We start from the raw sequence: 26353 nt of genomic DNA on the forward strand, positions 1-26353 counted from the left end.
AAGTATGTGACTGCAGCTCACCTCTAGCCCATCTTCTGATACTGAATAACACTAGCTTAATGCCCTTTTTCCTGGGGATGTCCTTTCCAGCTTGAACCATAACAGTATTGGTGATGATGGCTGCTCCAGACTCGCAGAAGCCTTGAGGAACATGCACTGCATGGAAGAAATCAAGTAAGTTCTGTCTTTCTTGCAGTCTCCCATCAGCAGAGTGGTGACCCCTAGTGACAACATTTGGAGAGATCCAGATGTGCTTATACACGACGTAGTGAAAGCAGAGAGGTTACAAAATGCTCATGTATGAGGTAGCTGCGGTTTGAGGTAAATCAGAGCCTGATGTTGGGAAGGTGAGAGTTTGGTCTAATGTCATTCTGCTGCAGTTACATAGAAAATGTGTTAAATGGAGCATATGGATTTTAATCTTCTTTGAAAACCCTGTTTAGAACAGGGCCAGAGTCCCTCTTTTCTCCTGAGAGAACCTCGAACCAAGCAGTTCCCTGTTCTGAAAATATCTGAATCTAGAGCCAACCCCAGGCTTGCTCTGCTTTTTTGACCCCCTTCTTTCTACCCAGGTCCTGTCCCTCCTCTACCGTAGTAGTTTAGAAGACTATAACCAGCTGTGTCTTGGGATTCTGGCTAAAGTGATTTTCTACCCATTAATCTAGTGATTTTGACCGATGTTTGTAATTTTTTAATGCCTCATTAACAGCTACAAGTCTTTCGTGAGAGAGTTAAGACAAGCAGCTCTTTTATTCTCCTGTCAAGGTCAGAGCTATCATCCAGCAGATGGGAGACATTACATAAGATGTCATACTGTGATGCTTGGGATTTTCCTTTGCAACACAGCCTTTTTTCTTCTCTTTAAAGTTTAGCCCACAACAAGATTGGAGATCCAGGCCTGATAAATATAGCCACTGCCCTGCTGGAAATGCAAAACCTGAAGAGAATCAAGTGAGTCACTTTGTTTTGTTTGCAGTGATTTTGGGATGTTGCTGCAGTTGGTGGGAAAGCCTGTGTGGGAAGCCCCCTGCTGCTTTCATTTCTACGATGTTCCACCTCTTTCCAGCCTTTAACATGTCATTGTAGACCTGATACAAAATGTACAAAAGCAATGGAAGGTGTTTCCTCTCCTGCCTTCCCCTTGTGTACCTGCTCCTGGCATCAACTTTTTCTGCCGGTGCAGAGGCTCTTTGATAGTGAACGTCACAGCCATATCCTCCTGCAGGCATCCCCAGAAGCAGCGGTGGGTACTTGTTGGCCTTTGCTAGCTGCTTGAACAGAGAGATCTCTGATTCATTTGTGTCCTGGAAAGTAAATACACAAGCTCATGGGGAATCTTACAAGTCTCAGATCTATGCAGCGTTTTTGCTTGGGCTGTGTAAGGTTCCCAGAGTGGTGTCCCCCAGTGTTGCTACACTGCTTTTCTTTTCCTAGTGGAAGTAGAGGTGAAATTGAAAATACATCAGGGCTGTCTTCAGAGTGTCTTCTGATATGGCTTCTATTGTGTTCAGACAAGGCTGTCAGTCAGAGACATGGATTCAAACAGTCTCTGCTAAGAGGGAACAGATATGAGAGCATCCAGGTTGTCTATTAGGCTCAGCTCTGGAGTATGCCTTGAACTTTTTTGAAATTAAAAACCTGCTAATGACTTGAACAACAAAAAGAAATTCCAAATTCTGTCTGGAAGAGGAAAACCTGCTCCTTCCTCCCAGTATCTGCCAAGGCAGGAGAGACTCAGTAGGTGAGGTAAACACATGACAAATCCCCAGGCCATTTTCCAGAGATTTATGGGGATATACCACTGCAGCCCCATGTAGCCCATCACTGCAGTGACCCAGGTCTTCCCTTACACCAGATCACAATGAAGTATCTTAAGCGGGTACATTCTGGTTATTGTTCAGTCACTGAGAGTCTTTCATGCTTATTTTAGCCTTTCAGGAAATAGTCCTAGTCCTGCTGGAGGGGAAAAGCTGATGGAAGCTCTTGCCTATTGCAAGCACATCGAGGAGTTACTGTAAGTATATAATTTCCACTGTCCCTTCAGGAGGTAGGGCAAAAAGCAAGGCATAGAAACCAAATCTAATCTGGCTCCAGTAAAGCTAAAGTCAGTTTTAGTATTGTTTCTTGTGAGAGCAGGGTAAAAACTCACAGCTGAATAGGACAGGAATGTGTGGTGCTGGCTGTGGGATGTTTGGGGATTTCATGTTCACTACAATCTCTTGGAGATTCCCAAGAACAGTACAAACTGTCAGTGGAGAAGAGCTGGATCTGCAGTTTAACAGCAAGTGTCACGGGCATATGGACTGTGTAGTGCGTTTTTTGCCTAAGAAATCAGCTTTAACCTATATGGCTACAAAAATGGAGGGAAGATGACAGATAGAGGCTTTAATCAGCCATATTTATTGTCAGTCATTCCATTTCAGACCACTTTATAGAACGAATGTACCCTGACATATTAAACAAATAAGAAAATTTAAAAAGAACAAATCAGAAGAAAGTGTTCTGTTCCAATGAAAATGCTGAAGCTATTAAAATAACTTTCAGATTACAACATTCTGGACTAAGGACTCATATTATAAAGTGCAATTTCAGTATAATTCCAGCTCAGGACAGCTGTGGTAGTTTTACTCGGGTGGGCAGCCAAGTTCCACCACGACCACTCTCTCTCTCTCCCCCTCCTCGAAGGGGGAGAAAATACGACACAAAGGGATCAAGGGTTGAGATAAGGACGGGGAGATCACTCAACAAGTGTCGTGGCAGGCAAAAGAGACTCAGCATGGGGAGATTAGAGAAATTTATTACCTATTACTAACAAGCTAGAGAAGGGAGAAACAAAGGAAAGAAACCAAAAATGCCTTCCCCCCCATCCGCCCTCTTCTACCTCCTCCCCCTGAGCGGCACAGGGGAATGGGGGTTGCAGTCAGTCTGTACCACTTCGTCTCCGCCGCTCCTTCTTGGTCACTCTCTGCCCCTGCTCCACGTGGGGTCCCTCCCACGGGATGCCGTCCTTCCCGAACTGATCCTGCGTGGGCTTCCCGCAGACAGCAGCTCTTCAGGAACTGCTCCAATATGGCTCGTACCACGGGGTCCATCTCCCAGGAGCGAAATGCTCCAGCACGGGTCCCCCACGGGCGGCAGCTCCCCCCAGACCCCCTGCTCCTGCGTGGGCTCCTCTCCACAGGCTGCAGCTCCGGCCCGGGGCCCACTCTGGCGGGGGTCCTCCACAGGCTGCAGCCTCCGTCGGTGCAGGTCCACCTGCTCCACTGTGGTCTCCTCCACGGGCTGCAGTGTGGAACCCTGCTCCACCGTGGTACCCCATGGGCTGCAGGGGGACAGCCTGCTTCAGCATGGGCCTCACCACAGGCTGCAGGGGACTTCTGCTCCGGCGCCTGGCGCACCTCTCCCCCTCCTTCTTCACTGACCTTGGGATCTGCAAGACTGTTTCTCACTTCTCTCTCTCTCCCAGCTGCTGTGTAGCAACAGTTTTTTGTTGGTTTTTTTTTTTTCCTTTCTTAGATATGCTCTCACAAAGGCACAAACAACATCACTTATTGGCTCAGCTCTGGCCAGCAGTGGGGCCCTTATCTAAAATGGTGCAGCTTCTAGATTGTTTTCACAGAAGCCACCCCTACGGCCCCCTGCTACCAAAACCTTGCCACGTAAACCCACTACAACGGCCCAGTCAGTAAAGGAGGTCAGTGTAGTCCTGAGAAGTGTAAGTCAATGGATGCAGGAGGAAATAACGTTTCCAAAATGTGGTATTACATCTTGCTCTGATGGCTTGCAGGCAGACAGGATGGCACCTTCTACTGCTGGGGACTGATCGAGTCTCTCCCCATGTTGGTGGGCAGCAGTCTCTCCTATGCTTGCCTAGATAGTGAGATGAGGAAGGTTGGCTGCTCTTGCAGCAGACAAGTCTTAGAGCAAAGAGGAGGAACATAAAATACGAGTTAACTTTCTGGCTGGCTGTCGTACTATTAAGGTGATATCCAGAAACATCACCACAGTGTGAGTACAGCATATTTTACTTCACCATTTAACTTCTGCTGCAGGATTACAAAACCTCATTGTTATTTCTGCCCACCCTCAGTGTCCTTTGGATTGTGGACATTAGCTCCTTTCAGTGCAGTCCCATGCACATGTGGGTGAGGAATGGGGGTCACAGATACGAGTAGGTGACAGATGGGTGAGGATTGAGGCTTTGTATCTCACCGCCAGTAACATTTTGTTTCTGCCCCTTCCAGACTATCAAGGAATGTTTTTGGAGATGGGACAGCAGTGAAACTTGCCCTCTGTCTACCTCATGTGAGCAGCCTGAAGATCCTGCAGTAAGTATCAGCCTCTGTTCAAGGAAAGCAGGATATCCTGGCAACATGTGGGATGGCCAAAAGAAGGCAATGAAAAAGGAAAAAAACATAGACTGAAGTGCTACACTGATTTCTGATGTAGACGTTATTTTAAGTGGCTCAGGATTGAGAAACCCTCCACAGTTACTCTGCTGCATCAAACACTTACCATACTCCTTACCTTAAGTCACTCCATTATTGGTGTCGAATCAGCTATTCTTGTGTAATTTCTTGCAGCATTAACTTTAGAGATGAACCCGGCATTGTATATGCAGTAAAACAACCCTGTTAATTGGTTTCGACTGTGTTAACTTCCAATGCTTCTGGCTGTCCTCTTGTTCTCGTGTAACGTAAGCATATATATCAGCAGCTTTTGTGGCCCCTCGCTATTCTGTGCAGGCATCTCTGAGTCATTTTTCTCCCTGAACTCAGTGGTGTTACGTCTTTAAAACTTGTATGGGAGTCTTTCCAGGGCTCTAATGTGTAGGACTTTCTCATACTATGTTGCAGTAGTAAATCAAGAAATCTGTGAACTAAGAGTTCACTGGGCTCAGTTAGCCTAGTATCATCAAAACATAACTTAGAGAAGCAATCCCAGCAGTGGGAGGCTTCAGTCCTCCACGCAGGTTCTTGTCTTCACTGGAAAGGTGTTGGGAAATCTTGAGACGTGAGGTCCCGTCTGCTCATTGTTCCTAAGGTCATTCCTTACCATCTCAAACTGATCCCATGTGCGCAGAGCTGGAGGCAGGCTCCCAGTGGTACCAAGCAGCCTTTGCTTTTGCATCGACTGGCTGATTGTGCTCCTTTGTTGTGAGCACAGGCAAATCCAGTGAGCTACATGTCCTTAGGGCCAGGTGTCACTGGCAGCAGCAGGAATCAGCACCAGGTGCTGATTAAAAACATGTTGCACCTTTCTTCTTGACAAGTTACATACGAACTGTTGTTACAGTTTTATTCTAAAATAATCCTCAAATGCTTGTGTTTCTTTTGCTAGCTTACAGAAAAATAACATTGGGCCAACAGGAGGGACAGAGCTGGCCAGAGCCCTGGTGGCATGTGGGCTGTTGGAAGAGATAAGGTAGGTCATGGCAGGACTACTCGGGATGGTGCCAAACGTATGGACTGGTATCACTCTGCAGGTGGGAGGCATTTCAGCTCTCTGGCCTGGGGCTGTCATCTAGGCTCTTTCCCTGTGCAGAATGGTCCCGTGGAAGGCAATCCCTCCACCCCTCCTAGACATGGTTCTTAGGGTGAAAGGAAACGCTGTTTGAAGTTCTGCCGGGCCTTTTGTAGCTATGCGCCTTTGAACTATTTTCTGCAGTAACCTGAGGACTGATAGGGTTTCTAAATATGAAATTGAAAGAACGGAGGCAATATGAATTAACTCTTCCACCTGCATCCTTAATGCCTCTGTTCTTTGTTATGTGTATATGGTTAAATAAAAAAATTAATTAAGATGTGGGTAATTTGGGTGTGAGATATGGTAGAGCAGGGTATGTATTGTCATGGCTCATGTTTGCTGGTAAACAGGAATGGAGCAGCACACCCTGGTGAAGGCTGGAAAGCAGTTATTGCTGCTCCTGAGCTTTTGAGATCCATATCTTCTTCCCATTCTCCCTTTGATGTACAAACTTACCTTCATTTCCTCGAGATGCACACCAGTCGCTAACTATAGTATAACCTCTTGTTTCCAGTTTTGCATGCAACTCATGATGTGCTGCAGATGTGTCCATCTCAGCCACAGGTATAACCCTGCATTGCTGTCTGCAATAAATTAACTGGTGAATGGATTTAGGTTTGTAAGTTAGAGCAAGGCTGTCATTCCCATTTTACCAAGCAGGGAATTGAGCCTGAGTTGGCAAGTCTGGCCTGTCCTTGCTGTCCTCACGTAGTCTGGGTACTAGTCACTGATTTGCTAATACACCTAGTTACGTTTTGGTGGTGGGACTTCTCTGACCGCAGCTGCTTTCTCTGCTGCCACTCAAAGCTTCTCCATTATTCTTACAGTTTATCAGAAAATGACCTCGGGGAAGGGAGTATCCATGCCCTGTCTGAGGGACTGCCACACTTGGAACACCTCCGGAAGATTGAGTGAGTATCAGGGCACTGAATGCTCCTAGTGCGGACTGTGGCTTTCTTTGTAGCATCGCAGCAGATGGTGCTGGTGCTGTATTCCCACCAGTTCTGAAACCAGCACTTTGTGCCCTCTTTTTCTTTTTTTTTCTTTTTCCCCTGCTTCAGCTTGAAACTCTGTGGAATCACTGATGATTCTTCAAAATCACTTTCTTGCGCCTTCCAACAATGCCCTGCCATGGAGGAAATAATGTGAGTATGGAAGTGGATGGGGAGGTCCTTCAACACGCAGGTGATGCTTGTATTGATGCCTGCTCTTACTGTTACCTGCAGAACACTTCTGATCCTGCTACACATTTATTGATACTTACCACTACAGTACTTTTTAGTGATAAATTTGCTAGTGATTTATCGACTGACTAAATTCACTGCAAAAAAATTCACTGGTATAGCTTGCACTTTGTTGGAAGTGAAATGTGAAGAGCTGAACAGAATGTGAAGGAAAACACTCATCTTCAAGCTCTGCCCATTATCCTTTGTCTTCTAGCATCTGATCTGAGGGGCAGGACAAATTCCTTGTCTTGTGCTTCATGGCCAAGTCTTGTCCCAATTTTTAAAAAAGATGGCTACAGCTAGCTCTCAGAGCAGAGCAGGAGCTTTTCTGTGTAATTGTAGAGACTGAACTGAGAGCTCAAAGCAAAAAATTCAGCCTGCAGATCAGCAGGAGGTACCACCAGCTCCTAGAGGTCACTCCTCTACCAGGCTATAGATCTGCCAGACCTAGGCTCTCCAGACATCTTTGCTGTGGCCAGCTGGGTGACACTTGACTGTCATGCTACTCTGGTGTGCCACAGTTCTGCAAGTACTTGTGAAAGGTTTGAATAAAATGATGCATGGGTCATAAGCCCCCCCAGACTTTCCCCTTCCTCCCCCAGAAGGTATTTGCGTGGAGATCTCAGGTATTTTAGGACTTAGGACAGTAAGTAAAAGCCAGGATTTTATTGCCAGTCCCAAGAAAGGTGAATTCTGGTGCTAACACCACATAATGTAGTGGAGTAATAGGATGAATAAAGCAGTATGCATGACAGTATGCTGACACCCATGAAATCCCAGAATAGTCCATGAAGTTTTTTGGTAGAGGGCCCCTATTTTTGGACTGGATTCTGTCTTGCCTTTCTTCTTTGGGTCTTATACACAGTACAGAAATTCTGGAGTTCCAGAATGTCTTATCACACACGGAAATATGTGATGAAACTGAGGAAACCCCTCAAAATTAATCTTTGTAGAATAGGGGAACTTCTACCTGCCATGGTAAGACAGTAATAACCTCTTGTAAATCGTCTAATCTGTGAGGGACTTGTAGCATAGCAGTAATGTTATTCCCCATGTGTTCACTGTTGGTTGGGCTTGGCTGACTCACCAGCTGGGGCTTCTTGTCTATCTTAGATTGTCTTGGAATTCCCTTGGGGATGGAGGAGCTGAAGAGTTGGCCAGTGCCCTCCCAGGGATGGAAAAGCTGAAGATGTTAGAGTGAGTACAGCCCCAAGAGCAACACCAGGAAGACCGGTATTTGTGTCGTTGAGCCTTCAACTACAGTACTTCTGTGGGATGTATGCTAGGAACAACAGACAGACATGCTTCTGCAATTCAAATGCAGAATTCAAATGCTTACTTAGCCCGCTGTATACACTGTGGGCCAGCCTTGCTTGGGTGATACACAGAGTGAAGTGGTGTTGAAGCACCTCTTGCTTAATTTAAGGTATTTTCTGGCTGTGGAGGTATCTGAGAAGAATCTAGTCTGCCCAGGCCTCCTGTTTGAGTCATGAAAGACAAAACGGTATTTCTAGGGCATGAGTCATATCATTTAATAGCCTCAGGTGAGCTTCTTCCTGGAGGCTTTTATTTCCCTTCAATGCTTTGGGTGGTCTAGACGGTTACCGTGTTCAGAGAGCCTGCAGCAGGGCAAGAAGTACATAATCCATGCTGGAGTGGCCAAACTGTGGGTTCTGGGCCACAGGAGCTCACAGGGAGCTCAGATGCAGCTCCTGTGCTGGAACTGTGGTGCAACCAGCAGCTGGGTTTGATGTTACCTGTTCACGTGCTGGCCAAGTGGCATCACAGCCCTACTCCATGGGAGAGATTTGTTGTCTCCTGCTCAAGAACTGTACTTGGAGCTTTCTTCCCCCTGGCCCTCTGGAACACGTGGTATGTGTCTTCTGTCTCTCAGCTATATAAAAATAAGAGCTTGTGGATCGCTGGATCAGGACTGAGCCTTTTTTGTCCTGGGCAGGGAAACAACACAGTAGAGGTTTCCTGGCTGTTTTACAGGTACAAGCAGGAAGGTTGTTTTTGAGGCAGGAAGAATTATTTCTAGCATTTTTTTTGGCACCAAGCTCATGGTGGGATCTCTTAGAGTGCTCCAAAGGCAAGGGAGCTCTTACAAGTCCTATTGCTAGAAGGAGGTCGTGGGGAGCAGTGCATACTTCCTGTATAAATAGGGCTGTGGTCATCACGATGATGATGATGTTGGTTGTGAAGCATTGCTGCTCTAGTACAAAAGCGTGGCTTCTGGGACAGGAGAAGGAGTCAGTGATTGTTTTGGTGTTTTCTGCTCTTAATGTTGTTTTGCTTTTTAAAACGTTTTGTTTTTAAAATAGTCTGGAGAAAAATCGCATTGGTGTCTGTGGAGCCATGAAGCTATCACAGGAACTTGTCAAGTGCCCGGAAATTCAGTTCATAAGGTGAGCAGGTATCACAGAGGGCTGTGGCTGTGTGTTGGGTCACCTAGGGGAAGTCAGGGAGTCTTGGGACAGGTGTGACCCATGCTGGCCTGCTGCCTCAGGTGAACTGGCATGGATTATATTACTGCAAGGGACACAGACACAAGCCAAGCAAACTGAGGGTTTTCTAGTCCAGCTCCACCTCCTCAGAAAATCACAGAAAAAAAAAAGGGACTGCAAGGCTTTATAAGAGGCAATAATAAAGACCCACTTGTGTAATCTTCCCATCAGGAAGTTTGTTGCATTTCTCCCGTAAGTTTTCTTTCTCCAGTTACGTCTGGTTTCACTTCCAAAATATTTTCCTGCCCTGTCCCAACCTCTGTCCTGGGATCCATATCTTGCAGATACCCACTCTTTGTCATTGCTTCTCCAAACCATGTGTATCAAACTCCACTAGAAGCCTCTTGTGAGAGACACCCATTCATCCATCACTCGTTGGAAAAGTCACTCTTCTCAGAGTGCCTCTGATAATCTTTTGGTAACACGAGTCCCAAAGCCAAGTATCTGCTCCTATCTAAGCTCTTTGACCCAAAACCAGCCTCTGTTTTCCCCAGTAGTGAGAGCATCTGCAGGGCAACCACTGAGAAGTATTTCTGGTTCCAGCTGGAGCTTGGGGCCCCTGTGTTCTTGCTCAACGTGGTGCAGCACAGCACGTAGCCCCTCTGGCTCCATGGAGCACTCTGCTTCACAAGTTAAAGGCCTGGTACAGGAAGTGTTGGGGTAGACTCCAACAAATGAGGCGAATGAAGGAGGGTGTCTCACGTAATCCAAGTTGCTTGTGTAACTCAGCTTTTCCTCCCCTTCCTGAGATCCCAGTGGCCTGAGGACCTTTCAAAGCCTTAATCTTTCTCCCAAGATAGATCAGTGAGTCCATTTCAGCAGGCAGGAAGCTGCTGGGTTGCTGCTGTGTCACTGAGATACGGCCATACCTTGCTTTTGTCTCACTGTCAGACCGGCTTTGATAAAAACCTAAAGCTGCCTCTTCGAGTCAACCACTGTGTTGGGCATTCCAGCTCCTGGCCCACCACACCAAATCCTACAGTAACACGCTTGCTGTCGTTACAGGCTGTGGGACAATCCGGTGCCCAAGGGCCTCGCTGCAGATTTGACAAGCCAAGACCCAAGACTGTGTTTCTCCTTCTATTAGCAAAGAAAAGACATCACCTGACTAGGAATTGCTTTCCGTTTCCCACTGACCTCAAAAATTGCACTAAAAGAAAGAGATTCTGAAGAACGCAGCAAACCAAAATTCCTCCAGCTAAAAGCTGTAATTATGATGTCTTCTTCCGTTGCACTGAACCAAGTGTGAGCACTTACGTGTGTTTTGTTCTTCTGTACAGTAAAAGCTTACAAGAAACAAAAAGACTAAAGAATTGCTGCTGAGCAGGCAACGTTCTTCGTGTACCAACACTGAAACTCTCTTCAGGATGATGAGATGCATCTGCTCATGCTTTCAGAAAACCAGCAGAATATTTCATTATCTTTAATCAAGATTACAACACCTACAGGATGTTCCAATAAAAGAATGAACATCCTTCAGGAGAGGATGTAACATTTTTACAAAACTGTGAACTGTTGATGCTGTTACAAATGCACTGGAACAAGTTGTTTGAAAATTGTATATAGCTCTGTGTGAAATACCTCTATGATTTTTAAGAAGAAAAAAAAAAGGTTTTATTTGCTTCATAGCAGGCTTCTCTTCATGCAGAATTGTCTCAGTTTCATAGTAAAAACTTCAGAACTTTGGCATTTTCAAATCATTGTCCAACAATGATCAATATTTGTGCTGCAATAACACAGCCTGATATCGCCATAAACTTCAGTGAGAAAACTTGAAGTACGGAAGGTGTAAAGCAATTCGTAAGAAAATTGTGACCATTATATGTGAGACGATACGCACCACTGCCTGCTTTCCTGTGGCGTTTTCCAGAGCTTTGTTGGATTTTTGGATGACTCTGCTTCACTAGTCTCTTTGAGGTGAAGGGAAGGGTAAATTAGCTTCAAATGCTGCAATTTAGACTACATAATGGATTCTTCAAGCCTGTGCTGTTGCCTGGCCATGAATGCTGCTGGACTGGAGGGAGAAGATCCCAAGCACTGAGTTTTCTGCTCTGCAGAGGAGACAAACCATGGCTGCTCCTTGCATGTGCAGAATGACAGTTTGTGTTGCAGGAGTGCATGTCATTCTCATTATTTATTAACTTGTGTTATAAAGTTTTCCTTATGTGCTTGTACTGTAAATATTTAATCTTTGTGGTATGTGGGCAGCTAGTGGTTGTTACTCCTGGAGGAGCCACTGTCCTTATTTAAAGATCAGCATCAGGCTCTGGGAGATGCTGATGCTGTTGCATAGAGGTAGGACGCATTTTGTAGAGAATGCACTCTGAAAATGCTTTAAAAACACAACAAACAAAAAAGATGGTGAAATTCCTTATTAGGCCATAATTCATTAAAGTAATAAAGTATCTGAGATTTAAACACTGGAATTTAAGATAAGGCTTTTCCAAATGTGGCCTTTATTTTCATTTTGCTTTTTCAGATCTAGTTTGCAGATGCAAATCTTTGTAGTGCCCATCAGTGTGGTGCAACAGGCACTGTGACCACAGGCAGAGAGGCGCCTCGGTGCTGTTCGTCCCTCACAGCTTTCGAGGTGAGCAATGTTAACTGGGGTCTGCTCTGCCCATGGTCTCCCAGGACTTCTGTTGGAAATGCAACAAGGTGGACAGAGTTTTCAGTAACAGTCCATCCTGGTCCAGGCTGTGATTTGAAAAGGCATTTTATCCTGCATTTTCAACATCATTTTAGTAGGACTGAGTACTATGTCTCATAAAAAATGAGGTTTACTCTGTATGAAGAATAAAATCACTGGGATGTTACTCCTTAATGCACCTCATGATGGCCATTTTGTAATCTTCAGTAGCAGCCACTGCCAGAGCCTTTTGCTGTTCCCACAGTCCCATGCAACAGCAGGAAAACCAGACAGTGATTTTCACTGTCAAACAGAGGTTCGTCCAGCTCTGTGGTGTTATCTCCTTGATGCATTCCTGCCTTTGAATTTGTTCTGGCGTCACGATAATTTATTTTCCTCTTTTACTGGTGTGAAATGTACTTTCTTGTATATTGTTTTTCCTCCTTTTTTGATGGGAAAAATAAATGTGCTCTGAGTAATTAAGAAAGCCACTTTGATGAGTGCTTGACTTTTTAGTTCTGTTTTTTCTGTGTCTGGGATGCTAACCTCAGATGGCTGCCTTTGCACAGGGATCTCTTGGGTTACATCATATTGTTGGATTGCTCTTCCTTGCAATGAAATCTGTGATTATCCTCTGCTGTTCCCCTGACTCCTGAAGTTAGGAAGCAAACGCTGTACGCCATGAGGTTTGTAGTGACATGAGGCATGCTAAGAACATTAGTGCAGCATTCCTCTTGACTTTAGACATTAAAGAGTGTCTGTGAAATCCCAATGCAGCCCTGCAGTTCCCATGTTCATTCCAAAATTCAAGATTAGCTCCCAGACTCCTGACGGGCATCACCGGGCATCATCTCTTCCAGAACACCAGGTGTCAGCAAAACCCCAGGCATGAGAAGCAGTTGTCTGTAGCCCAGGTATCCCTGGCCCAAACCAGGCACCGGGCTGTATTTCAGTGCATGGACCCTCCCTGGCGTGCCCAAACACAAGGTTGCATGTTCTCTGTGCCTAGCTGGCTTCGTTTGCTGGATTAGGCCTTTAAGTATTCTACTTATCTGAGGCTCTGTGGAAATGTCACTGCATTTAGAGAAACTGAGGTCTGGGTTGAGTTATGTGTGAAGCAGAATAATGCAATTGGTCCTGAATTTGATTCTTACACTGAATAGCTGGAGCCATCAGGCTGCCCTTCCCCAGCGTGCTTCCCATTGTCACTGCGATGCTGATTTCCGTATTCTCAGCTTGCAGCCATGTCTGAAAAGTTTCCAAGGGGAACCTGGAGGCCTCATCCAACACCAAGGGGTAGCATTAGCCTTACGGTACGCAGGAAGACATGAGAGGCTGTTGGGGATTGCGCGAGATGGCTGAGTACTGGAATGATTCCCAAACAGATAATTAACGTGGGCCACTTTCAGAGCTGTCACTATTAGGTTTCACATTTATCATGGTCCAGAAATGGAAATCTGTCAGGACTTCCGCACACCCCTATTGTTTCAGGCTGCCTGCAGCCTGCAGAAGACAATGAACGCGCCAGTCAGGACTGGTTCCATGCACAGAAGGGATTTTGCCCCCTGAGACCAGATCTTTAGAAATAAATACACGGCTGTAAACAAACATACTGCTGGAGGGTGGTGAGGAGCCCAGACTCTGTGCTGTGGAATAGACGGAGCTGGGCTGAGCCAGGCTTTTGCATGCAATGGCTGCTGTTCCGTGGAGTTGGAAATGCAGCTGCAGTTTCCCCTCTGATAAAACCAGCTCTGAACCCATTGGGACTCCAAGGTGTCATGTTGGACAGGAGAGAAAACAAAGGAAACGCTTATTTCAGAAAAAAGTGCCACGTTGGCATTCATGCAGTATGCCCCTGCATGCCCCTGCCCTGCTGCTGGGCGAGGGGCGGCCAGGCAGCCAGGAAGGGCTGGGAAAGGGAGGGACAGCATCAGCAGGGAAATCTGCCTTAGTGCCTTACAATTCTCCTGGTTTTAAGCAACCAAGCTGCAGGAGAGGGGAAAGCTGGTGAGGGGGACGCTGGGACTTGCTCGTGTTGACTGTGGTCTTTAAAAGTGTGAACAGAACCTGCAATAAAGGGCCCTACACAAATAAAGATGACTCGTTTAATCTGACGCCTCAAAGGGATGCTTGCAGTCCAATTACCCTATCTCCAGCTCAGAAATATCTGTATAAATATCCTTTATGTCCGCTGATGTGTTGGCCAAGCACCAGGTCAGGCCGCTAATGGCGTATTGGGTGCAAACCCCGACGACAGCCAGCCGGAGGGGAAAGCAAGGCAGCTCCTTGGCTGGAGCAGGTGGTGGGAGGCCCGGCGGCTTCTGAGTCGCCCGTTCCCCTTGCTCAGGCAGCCTTCTGCCATGGGGAGCAGGGGAGGCGAACCGCTGGCATCGTCCCAGCGTGGGGCAGGGCCTGGTCCCAGCCGGTGAGACAGGGCCAACCCGGCTGGCGCCCAGTGTCCGTCAGAAGCGAGGGGTGCTGCTCCCACGAAGCTGTGTTTTCCTCATGGGGAAATAACAGGGGAAGTCATCTGCAAGCCTTCCCCCTGCTTTGGTCTGAAAGCTTTTCCCAGCCGCGTTTGCAGAGTGAGGGGCCACGAAACACAGCCGAAAGGGGCAAACTTCGAGCGGATCCTGCTTCTTCTGTTGGAAAACGTTCCCTCCGCGAGAGGCTTTACTGCAACGTACGCGGTGAGCGGAGCGTTCCTCTGGAGCACGGTGAGCTCCAGAGAGGGGCTTCGGGGGATGACGACGGCAGGGAACACCCCAGAACACCGAGCAGCACCCCAGACGCCACCGAGGCGGTGCGCGACGTCCTGCCGCGAGCCCCGAACCGGGCCGGCACCCCGAGGCACCCCGAGACACCCCCCCCCGCCCCGCGGGCCCAACCGCGCCCCTTCCCCACCCGGGGCAGGAGGAGGAGGAGGAGGAGGAGGAAGGGGCGGGGGCGGCGCTGCCGCCGCTGCCGCCCGCGGTCCCCGCCCGCGGGCCGCGCCCCCCGAAGGCGGCGGCGGGCGGCGGGCAGCGGCCATGGCGAGGCGCTGAGCCCGCGCCCCGCGGGAGCTGCTCGGCCCGGCCCGGCCCGGCCCGCGGCGGTGAGCACGGGGCGGGGGGCGGCGAGGGGGGGCGGGCGGCACCGGGGAGGTGACAGCCCTCGGGGCAGGGCGGGGACGCCCCTGCCCGCAGCCTTCGCGTTCCCCTTTCCCCCTCCCCGAGCCCGGCGGGGGCTGCGCGCCTGTTGCTCTGCCCGGCCTGCTCGCTGTGGCCGCGGGGAAGCGGGTCTCCCGCCCCGAGCCCTCCCCGCCGCTCCCCGGCTGCGGGGAGAAGTGCCCCGGCCCCGGCCCCGGCCCCCGCCCGCGCTCCCGAAGCCGCCAGCCCGGGGGGCGCCGAGCCCCGCCGGGGGGGGAGCCCGGGGGTCCCGGGGCTTCGGCCGTTCCGCGGGGCCCTTCGTGCGCCTTCGGGGGGCCCGAGGGGTCCCCGCGGGAAGCCGCCCGGGTGCCCGAGCCGTGCCCGGAGGACGGCGGGCAGGGAGATGTGTTCCTGCCGGGCTGAGGACCCGGCGCTGGAAGCCTCCGTGGGAGTCGCCCCGGTTTAGGTGAGCCGACGGCTCGAAGGCAGCGGGGCCGCGGGAGCTGCTCGCAGCGAGCTGGGCGGAGCGGGGGCTGCAGGGGCGGGAGGGGAGCAGGGCTTCGGGCAGCGGCGGCGGGGACACCTCCGAGGGGCTGCGCCCCTGCTGCGGGCTGCCCAAGCCTGAGCTGCTTGGCAGCAAGGGGCTGGGAGGTCCTTAGGAACCCGAGCCCTGGGCTTGAAGCCTCCTGGAGGTGCTCCCGTGGAGCCGGGGGCAGAATCAGGCTGGTGCCGGCGCTGTGCGTATCCCGTGTCGCTGCCCCGGCTCCTGCCTCCGGGCATCCGCCTCTGCCGAAGGACCTGCCGCGGCCCTGGCCGTGTGCGCCCGTCCCTGAGCGCTGGGAGCCGGGGGGGGGCTTGCTGTTAGAAAAAATTGAGTCAGGAATTTCTAGCAGTAGGGCCAGTACCGGGGCTTTCTGACACGGTGTTGTGGTATCGCTGTGCTTTTCAGAGGTCGGAAATGTTTTATTATGGGTCAGACATCACCTTGGGGTGAGCCCTGTCCGGGGGACAGGGAGCAGAGCGATGAGGAGGGCTGGGAACAAAAGCTCGGGGCGTGGGGAAAGGATCCTTGCTGGAGACCTGAGCAGGAGGAGGATGTTTTCATGGAGTAACCTCAGGGAAGCGATGCGTTTGCTTTGATTACAGCTGCGTGATAGCCTGGGATACACGTTTTTCTGATGAGGTTCATTTTTGTTTCTCCGCTGCAACATCTGTCATTGAGTTTAGGGCATCCCAGCCAGGACAGCGTGGAGGGAAGGTGCCAGGCAAAGTGTGCCTGGCTGTGGCACGGGCGGCCCCCAGCGCTTGTTCTGGGGAGGTGAGAGGTCCTGGAGCTGCCTTCTGAGGCCGTCGTGGTGCTCTGGGGGCATGGGCAGGGTGGTCGGGGCTGGTGTCTGCGAGGCCAGCCGTGGAGCCGCTCCCTCCCCGCTGCCTGTCTGAGCTCAGCTGGGTGGTCCAGAGGGAAGCGAGATCACCAAGGGCCGCATCAGTGCACCGCCCCGGGGGTGTCCGTGTTCCCGGGGAGGGGGCACAGCCAAGGACCCTGCACCGACTGCTCGCAGCCTCTTTCATTCAAGAAGCCATTGCTCCCGGGGGGCTGCGGGCCCCTGGTGCCTGGCCGGGCCGTGCTGGACGAGCAGGGCACTGGCCCTGTGCCCCTGGGTTTCCACCACAGAAGAATCCTCCTGGGGCTCGGCCGCTCGAGCTGCTGGTGAGGATGCTCTTTGTGCCGTGGGGATGTTTCTGCATGCTGCGAGTCAAGCGTTCCCCAGCAGTCCAGCACAGCGTCGTCTTCCAACGATGCCCCCCTCTCACCCCAAAAGAGAGGAGCTATGTGGTGCTGGAGCGGCTGCTGGCTCCCCCGTGGTTACCAGTCTGCCCAGTTGTGCACTGGAATTGTACGGGCTTTGTCTGCCTTTTTTTAGGGCTTTTGGGAGTCTCAGTGTGGCGTGTGAATGGTCTGGGACCAATAACCTACCTCCTTACCGCTGTTAAACCTGGTGGAAAGAATTTCCCACTGACTTCAGTGGAAACCTCTGCGGGCAGCGTTTGCCTCTGGGGAAAGCTGATGGGCATCGTCTGTGTGACCGTGAAGCGGGGCTTGTTCTCCTGGAGCTGTCGGAGCGCCGAGGACGTAATGCCGGCTTCATTGATGGAAGAGCAGCACTTGCAGCCTCCCGTCCCAGCTCAGGGTTGCCAGCCCTCATAAGGAGCTCATTATTTGAGAGCTTTGGATTTCATTCAAAGGCAGGGTGGGGGAAGGAGAAGAAAAGGTAAATTTTGGCACTGGGGAGTGGGCAGGTGTCTGAAACTGTGTTCCTGGCAGGAGCCAAACAACAAAACGTCGTGAAAAAAATAATTCAACATTTCCACCCCCCCCAAAAAAAAACCAAAAAAAAAAACAAAAAAAAACAAACCAAAAGCATAACGTTATGGCTTGTCTTAAAACCTCTGTAAAATATTTGTTGAGAGACCTGAGTCGTCATTTTAGCTTCAGCTCAGTCTCCTGGCTGCTTGTGTTGTTCTGTACAGGCAGGTTGTTTGTTTTGATCACAGGAGCAAGGGAAAAAGTAATTCCCAGGAACTCAGGTGAGTTAGGAGGCCGCGTGCTGTAGTCATAACAATGTCTTTAAAGCGTCAGAAAAATAAGCAAATGTTGTATTCAGTAACAATGGTTGCACTTTTTATTCGCATGCTGCTTTTTCTGTGGCTTTGGGTTTGGGAACTGGCAGATTTTCTGCCTCTTTCCAGTATCCAGCAGGAAAAAGCTCAAGTCTAAAATAGTCACTGTCCCCCAGCCCCAGGTTTTCCGTGACCATGCAATTCCAGACGGCGAGGATTTAAGAAGGAACATCAGACATTGAGAGGCTTATTTTAAAAATCCAAAGAGCTGGGAATATGCCTTTTGCTGTTAAACAGCAAGTCCAGTGCTGTGCAACCATGTAAAGCAAATTTTATATTCCCTCCAGCAATTTTTAAAGCTGTTGGAAAGGAGCTGAGAATTTATCAGGCTTAACTCTCATTATAAGCGGCGTTCAGGGTTTTGTGTCCCTGTCAAACAAATCCACATCAGGGCGAAGCTTTGTGCGTCAAGTGCCGGCCTGGCAGCGTCTCTGCTGTGAAGCAGGCAGATGAAATATAATAATTCAGGAAGAAAACGGGTCTTCGCGGTGAGCATGCGGCTTCACCTGTGTGCAGCGTCAGGGTGAGCTCCGGCCCCTGGGAACATCACTGGTGCCGTTGCCAAAGCGAGGACTTCGGGTGCTCTGCGCTTTGCTTGCCGGTGAAACCCAGCCCATGCAGTGCTGGTGGGCATTTGCATCCCTCTCCCGCTGAACTCGGCGGCCAGTTTATACCCAGCTCGTCGGAGTTGTCACGAGTTGGTGGACGGGCAGACGCCCGATGTCGTTCAGCGGAGGGAAGGACGAGCTCTTGCTGCCCCTCCTGCACCCAGAGCGTTTCTTTCCCCAGCGTCGTCGTGGCTCAGTGTCAGTGTGGCAGCGTGAACAAGCGTCGCACAAAACTTAATTAATACTTATTTATAGTATCAGGGAAGAGGCTTTGAAGTTCTGGCTGCTCAGCAAACACCCAGTGCTGGCACTGGCCTGCAGTGGCATTAGTAAATGCTTAAAGGTGTTTCTCATTCCTGAAGTAAGGTTTTTTTCCTCACCTGTGATGCATGGGATTGGCTAGAAATAGGAATTCAATTGAAATTCAGAAAGCTAGATATTTGGTTTTAATACATTAGCTAAGCCTTTAATAAGTCAAATAGCCAATATACACTAGGTATACTGGGTATAGAAGGAAAAAATAATTTCACCCACAGATATTTATCAGGGTGAGAAAATTCAAAAGCAGTGGCTGGAAGTTAAAATCTGCCCGCAGTCCCCAGCACGCTGTGTCCGCCCCCCCCGGCATTTCCTGGCTCGTTCCACAAGGAGTGTGCGTCCGAGAGGAGAATCCCTGCCACGGGATTCATGTTTTACGTTTGCTTCTCTTTAGATGCAGCTTGTGGAGGGTTTGATGGTAGCTCCAGGATTCATAGTGACATCACAATATTTTCTGCCCTAAATCACAGATTTTCCTAAATTGAGCCCAAGAGGAAGCCTGTATTCAAGCAAAAATATGCGGTTGTCTTGGTGTGTCTAAGCCAAACATGCTTGCAGATGGCAGCTGGAATTGGGTCTGTGCGGCTCGACCGTTGCGGCGTGTTCGCAGCGGAGGATGCTCTCGTGATCCCGTCTCGCCCTGCCTCTCACTTCCCCCCTCTCCATTTCTGAGCAGCAACCCTCCGCTGCCGTGCTGGGACCCGGTCGCTGATTTGTGAGCAGTTATCGAGCGCTGAGTGTGCAGCGAGCTGCGGGTGCCCGGTGCCAGCTGGGGCTGGGCTGCCTCCTGGTCCCAGCCATCGCAACCTGTCTTTTTTCTCTCAGGTTTAGAGGAAATGCTTTTTTTTTTTTTTTTTTTGCTTTTTTTTTGGTCTTTTTCCAGTTTGTGATTTTCTGAGCGCTCTTCTGAACCCACTAGGTCTCTGCTTGGTCTCCGTGAAGTATTGCACTGGCAATAAGGCCGCTTCCCCCTGTCTGTCACCGCAGGGGTGGAGGAGCAAGCCTTGCTTCTGTTTGCCAGGACGAAGCCTGCTGCTTCCCACCAGGTGAGCGCTGTGCACAAACACCGCCGCTGCTGCGAGCGCAGCGCTCGTGCTGTCCCTGTGCTCGTCGTGGCGGGCGACTTCTTTCCAGGAGGCGATGTTTTGCTCAGCCTGGTCGCTTTGGGGATGAAGTGCTGGGTGATGACGTTTTTTAGACTTCATCAGGACAAACCTTGCTGCCCTTTGTTCCCGAGTACTGGGACGGACTTTGCTCAAGGGTCGGGGCAGGGCGGGTGGCGTTGCAGGCTGCCTGCTGGCCAGGAGCATGTTTTACTTCACATGCCCAGCTTACGGAAAACTCCGCTTTCTGTGGGCGCGGGACCTCTGCGAGGACGGGGGTCCTGTCCTGCAGCAGGGGTGACGGAGGTGCCCAGGAGAAGCAGGCTGCTGCTGGCGTGTCTCAGCTCCCAGCTGGGCTCCTGAGTCGCTTTTTAGGTGTTTATGGCTGAAGCTGAGCCTGACTGTGCGTGTGGGAATGGGGAGGGGAACATCGCTCCCACCTGCCCAGCTTCCTCGAAGCATCCCCTGACTGTTGCTGGCCCTCCTCGCAGTCCTGCATCAACACCTGCCGGGTGTTGAGCGCCAGCTGGTGACCAAAGGCAGGGCTGGCAGTGTCCCCTCTTCTCCAGGCAGGTCCCCGGGACCGCTGCCAGCTCAGGATGGGGCTTGCAGCCTGGGTGACCCGTGCTGTGGGGTCGGTTGTAGCCCACGTGCCATCCGCTGGCAGGAGAGCAGTATCTCCCACAGCCTCCTGGGCTTTGTCCCCTGCAGGAGGCTTTTTGGCTGCTGTGAGCTGCCCTCGCCCACCGCAGGGAGGGGAGCGGTGCTGCTTCCCCTCAGCAGCACTTGCCCTCAGGGCTGGAGAAGCTGGATGGGGCTCTTCAGGACACAAAGGCAAAACCTGAGCTTCGGCTTGTCAAAGCTGGGATGCTGGTTAGTGAGTTCTTCCCCGTTATCCCTCCAGTTGCTCTCCGGACGCAGCTTCTCTTGCTGGGTGTAGCTCTCCCTGCAGGGTCTGCTGGGCACCCTGGCATCCCCACGTGCCCCTGGGGGCTACGGCCTCGTGCTCGAGTCCGTGCATTGTCCTATTTCCATGCACGTAACTTCTGCAGGCAGAACTAGGAGGCTCCCAGCTTTGACCCTTGAAGCTGGAGAGTGCTGGAATTAGTGGCTGCAACCGTGGTCACCTCTGTGACTGCGCTGGTGCCAGCCCTGCGCTCCGCAGCGCCCTGGTGTGGGGTCACGTCCCCCCCTTGCCAGGTGTGCTGCTAGGGGTGGTGCAGTTGGCTCGGTTGGTGAGCATCAGAAAATCTGCAGCGTGAGTTAGTTCGCCAGCATGTTAGCTTGCCCCTTAGGGTTTCCATCCCGTCTCTGCGGGCCATTGACAAACTTCTCGGGTGTCAGCACCTAAATTACTCCCCGTCCCAGCTCCCATGGAAGGGCAAGGTCAAGGCGTCTGCACCGCTCCCGTGGCAGAAGGGCCCTGGCCAAGCCGTGCTGCGGTGGGACTTAACGAACACCCAGCTTTGGGCTGGTTTCAGACAGCCCTTGTAAACTCGCGTGGGATATCTGTGAATGCTTTAGCTTAGACAAAAGGTTTTGTGCGCAAATAGAAGCATGGTGTTGTAGTCTCCAGAGCTTTCAGTTCTCTGACTCCAAGTGGCATTTTGTGATTGCGTTGTCTGCATGGCCTCGCTGGCACTGTGTCCTGTCCCCCTCTGATGGCCACGGTTGTCTCGGGCGTGCTGTGATTTGCATTTCAGCTGACCCAGCTGGCTCACCTTCGGGGTGCCGCATCTTCAGGGTCTGCTGTGGCCCTGGTCGATCTACAGCCAGGAGGCACAAGGCGGGTGCTGAGCAAGGCTCGGAGTGGCCTGAGCTGCCCACATCACCGCATCTCCTCCCCCAGAGATACCTGCTCTTGCTTGTTCCCCTGCCGGCTCCCAGAATAGCCCAGACGAGTCTGCAGCAGGGAGCCAAGGATGGGCTGGGGTGCTCCCTTGGCTGGCGGTGACCGCTCTGCTGCGTAGGTGAGGGTGACCCCTGTTGTGCCTCGTGACACAGTGTCTTGTGCCCAGACACCCTGTGTCTGGGGGTGATCTCCCTGTGGTGGTGCTGTGGGTAGGAGCTGCCCTTGGGTGCATCCCGAGGGGATGCCTCTGGGCATCTGGAGCTGCCGGGCTGGGGATGGCCCAGGGCAGGGAGCAGGAGCGGTCCTGCAGGCACAGACGCGCTCTCTCGGCCAGCCCTGACCTCACTGAGCAGCGGGGTTTGTGCCCCTGGGGACCGAGGAGCCGGTCACGCTGCACGTGCAGTGAGGGCTGCCAAAGGCCACCGTGCACATTCGATCGTTTCAGAGCAACCCAACCACAAAAAAAAGGTGTTTGAACCATTTCCCAGACCACTAAAGATGCCTTTCAATCTCTCCCCCGTGATAAATTGATTTAGATGTCACCAAAAGGCATTTTACTGTGTTGAAGCAGAGCACGTGTCGGGGTGAAGCAGCGGGTGACATTTTAGCCCACAGAAGGCCTCTCCCTGGTAACACCTGGAGACAAAAAGCGGCGCCAGGACGCATCTGCATTCAGAGTGTGGCTCTGCGACCCATTTCCATTTTCTAGTGGGACCTCATTTTCCACGTGAGTTTCTCCCTGGAGCCTCGGGCTGTCACCCCCTCCCTGTCCCCAGGTCAGCTGCAGGACGCCGCCCCGTGTCCTCAGCCCGCGGGGTGGGAGGCTGTGGTCACCGAGGCAAGGTGGGCTGCCGACGCTTCGGGGAGTTTCTGAGCGAACGTTGCTGCTGCCGGGTGTCTGCCAGCAGATTTTCCTAATCTCAAAGCAGGTGCAAGGATGGGTTGAGCCTAAAGATCGGTCATATCTTGCCATGCTGCTTCCCGCTGTGTTCTGCAGACTGCAGGGCTGGTCACGCTTTTCTCCTGCCCGTGCAGAAGAAACATCATCATTTTCTTGTGCTTGGTGGACTCCTGGGCTCTGCCCATTGTCACCCTTGACGAGATGTTTCTGGCAAGCAGGGCACTGCCTGCAAGGGCTACAAACCTCGCCAGGGGCAGTGGGCAGGGGCTTTTCATTTAAGAGCTGACACTGGAGAGGAGCTGGACGTTTCGGGTGGCTTGTCCTGCCTGGACTTGGGGGGATCTTTGCATGAAATGAAGGAGGCAGGAGGAGGACTTCAGTCTGCCTGCCGTGCAGCGCCTCAGGGTTAAGTCAACATCAAAACTCCGGTGATAGCTTCGCCTTTCTGTATTTTGAAGGTGAGCTGGGACAGTGCAAGTGAAGATTGACTTCAGGAAGCAAAGCAGTCCCTGGAGATTGAGTGAAGCCAAATTTTCTGTGGCTCCTGTGCCAGGTGGCCAGGCTCCTCGCTGTCCAAGAAGAGCTGAGGTTGTGTTGCGGTTTTCCCTGGCTAAAATCTGCCTGGAAAGTCTGTTTGGAAAGTACTCTAGGGAGGGGTTTTGGGAAAGAAGTGATGTAAATAGATAAACTGTGACCACATAAGCTTTGTTTCTTTGGAAAGCCTCTCCGGGGGGGCTGGGGCTGTGTGGCAGCTCCTGGTGCGGTCAGCCCGTCACATCACACCCGCTCCTGAGCGTGCGGAGAGGAACCGCCACGGCACTGAGCGAGGGCAGGCAAAGGAGAGGAGAGAGAGGTGAGCTGCGCCCAGGGCCATGCTGGAGTCAGCACTGAGGTGGCCCCAGGCCGCTGGCCATCGTCACGGCTTGCTCGAGACAGGATTTTGCAGCAGTGGTGCGAGAAAACCCGCCGTCAGCACAAACAGCAATTACCTGGCAAAGCAGCGTTAGGGATGGTTTCCATCAGGAAGGGTTTATTTGGAGATGACATACTTATGTCATCTTGAAACCTTTTTTTTTTTTTTTTTTTTCCTGCTGTGTCAGGCCCCTTGTGCTTCCCTGGTGGGCTGGGCTGAGGTTTGCATTTCCAGCGGTGCCGGTCTGGGGCTGCCTGCCTGCCCCTGCGCTGCAGCCGCCTCCGCGCCCCCCGTGCCGGTCACACAGCCGGGCTGCAGGGCTGGAGGTGCAGTGCTCCCAGCAGGGGCGTTCGCAGCGGAGGTATTTGCAGAAGAGCCTTGCTGCCGACTGGAGAGGACAGTGCTGTGTGTGTGACTAATCGCACGGGTGCTCGAAAGGTGGTGAGGCTGTTACTAACGCCAGGTGTGGGCCGGTGAATCCTCCGTGTTGCCTAGGCGAGGCTGAATGGCAAACGTTTTTGCTTTGCGAGGTAATTGCGGTGATGACCGTGTTTGTCGATAGGAGGGAGCCAAGCGGCTGGTGCAGGCTGTGATGGTGTGGGGTGGCGGAGACGCATCTATCACAGCCCACCCCAGCCTTGACTCGCTTCCCCAGCTGTATGTCTGCTGCGTTTCAGTTTTTCCTGCTGCTCTGGGCAGCCAGTTTCTTAACGCTCCTCTCCTTTGTTGGAATCTCCTGACAACACGTTTTCCCATGCTCTTCTTCCTCCCTCTGCTCTCCTGCTGTCTCTCTGCTGCCTGTGTCCTCTGTATGAGCCCAGAATTACCTGCTTGGTTGCCATCTCCCCTATTTTCCAGAAGAGGAACGTGCTTCTGCCCTTGACTGTAGTGGAGCAGCCTGCATAGGTAAACTGAGTCACGGGTAGCTTCTGTGAAGCCTTGCAGAAATCAGTGATCTTCCCAAAGGAGGGGGGTTGGGGGGGCTTCCAAGAGGGACCCAGAGGGACTTTCCATGAGTCTGGTGCTTTTGGAGCTGTTTAAAATATACCTTGTGTTCTCTGTGAAGTTTGTTGATGTTTAGTTTAAAGGAGAGGAAGGCACTTAAGTTTGAGGGTACTGCTAACGTAACAAAAGCCCCCAAAATGTTTTGCTTGAAATGCCGTGAAAAAGATGGATTGGGATACACAAACCCAAATTCTGGCTGCTCACCCCGCTGTGGCATCACCTCAAGACCCGCTGAGATGCTCTGCACGCCCTCAGTCTTTATGCTCTCCCCAATATAAGCACTGCTCGCCCTTCATCGCAGTGAAGAGGAGTTATTGTTCTTCTGCTTCCCTAGAACTATGCATCTGTTTCCTGTAGTAATGCCAACTCTGACCTGGTGTGACGGTGTGAGAGGGTTTTTTTTTTCCTTTCTCTCTCTTTTTTTTTTTTCCCTCCTGTTAATGCTTCAAACCACCTTACCGTGGCCAGTGTGGCGTGCTTCTCTCCTGGAGGAGGGAGGAGAGGATGTGTGCATTGCCCTGGGGCTCCCCTTTGTTCTGGGTGGCTGCAGCACTTGCTGGGCACCAAATCCCTTGCTGCAGGACGCTGTGGACACAGAGCAGCCTTGGAGGGGACAAAGTCACATAGGAAAAAGCACTCAAAGATTGTCAAGTGCAGAGGTGTGTCCATCTCAGGAGGTCCTCGAAGCGTGAACTGCCCAGTTTGTGTGATCTGGGGAGCGCGTCTCTCCACCCTTCTGTTCTGAGGGCTCTTCTTCGGGCATCTGCTGTGGCCAGTGTCAGATGTTGCAGAAACACCTTGCCATGTTCCTGGGGTGCAGCGTGGAGGTGGGAGGGTGGGACGGGGCAGATGCACGCCCCCGCTGGGGCTGGAGCCGCTCTGCTGGGAGCCGGGCAGCCGCAGCCTGGCGTGCTTTTCAGCAGGAAGCCACGTGGCAGCGCGATAAGCACGAACCTGGCAGCTGTGATTATATGTTAGGAGAATATTTGGCTGCGGATGCCAAGTGAGTCGGAGGACTTAATTTAGGGCAGCAAATGCAGAGAGACGAGAACAAAAAAAAAAAAGGAGGAGAGACTGGAATATATAATGATGGAGAGCTGGCTCTGGTGCCAGCTCCACTTCCCCCGAGTTCAAAGCATCCCGTTGCCCCGGGGGAGGTACTGGCTGTGTGCCATTGCCCAGCTCCGAGGTGCGTGCTGCAGCAGGGGGGTGACACGGGTCGCCAAGACCCATTTCTTCCCGACGTGCTTCTGCCCAGAGACTGCTCCCTGGGCTGGACGCTGAGCGGATCGGCGATGGTGGGACATGCAGATGTGTCCGTGCCCTACTACGGTGTCACGGATGCTTTTGGCCTCCTGCCCCATCTCTGTGTTGCTGTTGGCATTTCCATGGGTACATGGTGAATTGTTTGGGGAGCTTTCCTGGCTGAAAAAAAAGACTCTTTCCTTTTATATGAGTTAGCCGTCAGGTGAATCCATCCCCTAGCCTGGTTTGCAAGCACACAGCTGCTGTGTCTGCAGAGGAAGAGGAGCAGTCCCGCAGGGCATGGGCAGCTTGGCCCAGGGGAAACTGCCGCGTCCCTCTTGCTGACTCTTTGGCCTCGGTGAGAGATGCTCTCAGGAGCTTCATGGGCCCAAAGCTCAGCCACGCACTGACCTGAGGGTGAGGTGCTTGGAGTGCAGCCATGGACAGTTAGGATGGGACCCCTCTGCTGTGCCCCAGCCACTGGGCTCCAGCACCGCGGTGTTGGCAAAGGGCATGGGGTGCAGCCACCTGGACATGTCCAGAGGGACCAAAGCTGGTGGGTGGTGTGAGAGGTCCACCCATTTCTTGGGCATCTCCATCCTTGGTGGAGAGCTGGCCTCTGAGGGACAGATGGATCAGCAGCTCCTTGGTGGAAAAAATCATCTTTATCAGGGTTGTGGGGAAAGGGCTGGTGGCATCGTCCTGCTGCC

The 26353-nt window shown here is 51.8% G+C and overlaps 2 protein-coding genes across 6 annotated transcripts in view; both read left to right on the forward strand.

Annotated features, from left to right (window-relative positions):
* The window catches only part of NLRC5 (NLR family CARD domain containing 5), a 55240-nt gene extending 42860 nt beyond the window's left edge, over positions 1-12380 (forward strand). For all 4 annotated transcript variants that reach the window (XM_048068869.2, XM_048068873.2, XM_048068871.2 and 1 more), the window contains 10 exons: positions 91-174; positions 868-951; positions 1931-2014; positions 4245-4328; positions 5341-5424; positions 6354-6437; positions 6588-6671; positions 7866-7949; positions 9077-9160; positions 10265-12380. In XM_048068869.2, the coding sequence (XP_047924826.2) occupies positions 91-174; positions 868-951; positions 1931-2014; positions 4245-4328; positions 5341-5424; positions 6354-6437; positions 6588-6671; positions 7866-7949; positions 9077-9160; positions 10265-10346 (838 nt within the window). In that variant the 3' untranslated portion in view covers positions 10347-12380. The remainder of the gene's footprint in view (positions 1-90; positions 175-867; positions 952-1930; positions 2015-4244; positions 4329-5340; positions 5425-6353; positions 6438-6587; positions 6672-7865; positions 7950-9076; positions 9161-10264) is intronic.
* A 2446-nt stretch (positions 12381-14826) lies between these two features.
* Positions 14827-26353, forward strand: part of CPNE2 (copine 2) — a 59330-nt gene continuing 47803 nt past the window's right edge. Inside the window, exon 1 of one of the 2 annotated variants that reach the window (XM_067004554.1) lies at positions 14827-14982. The gene's annotated coding sequence lies outside the window, so the exon portion shown is untranslated. Of the gene's footprint in view, positions 14983-15310; positions 15483-26353 lie in introns of those variants that run through there. The other variant, XM_048068865.2, reaches the window with a different exon arrangement.

This window comes from Anser cygnoides, chromosome 12 (genome assembly GCF_040182565.1).
Source record: "Anser cygnoides isolate HZ-2024a breed goose chromosome 12, Taihu_goose_T2T_genome, whole genome shotgun sequence".
Classification (NCBI taxonomy): Eukaryota; Metazoa; Chordata; class Aves; order Anseriformes; family Anatidae; genus Anser; species Anser cygnoides.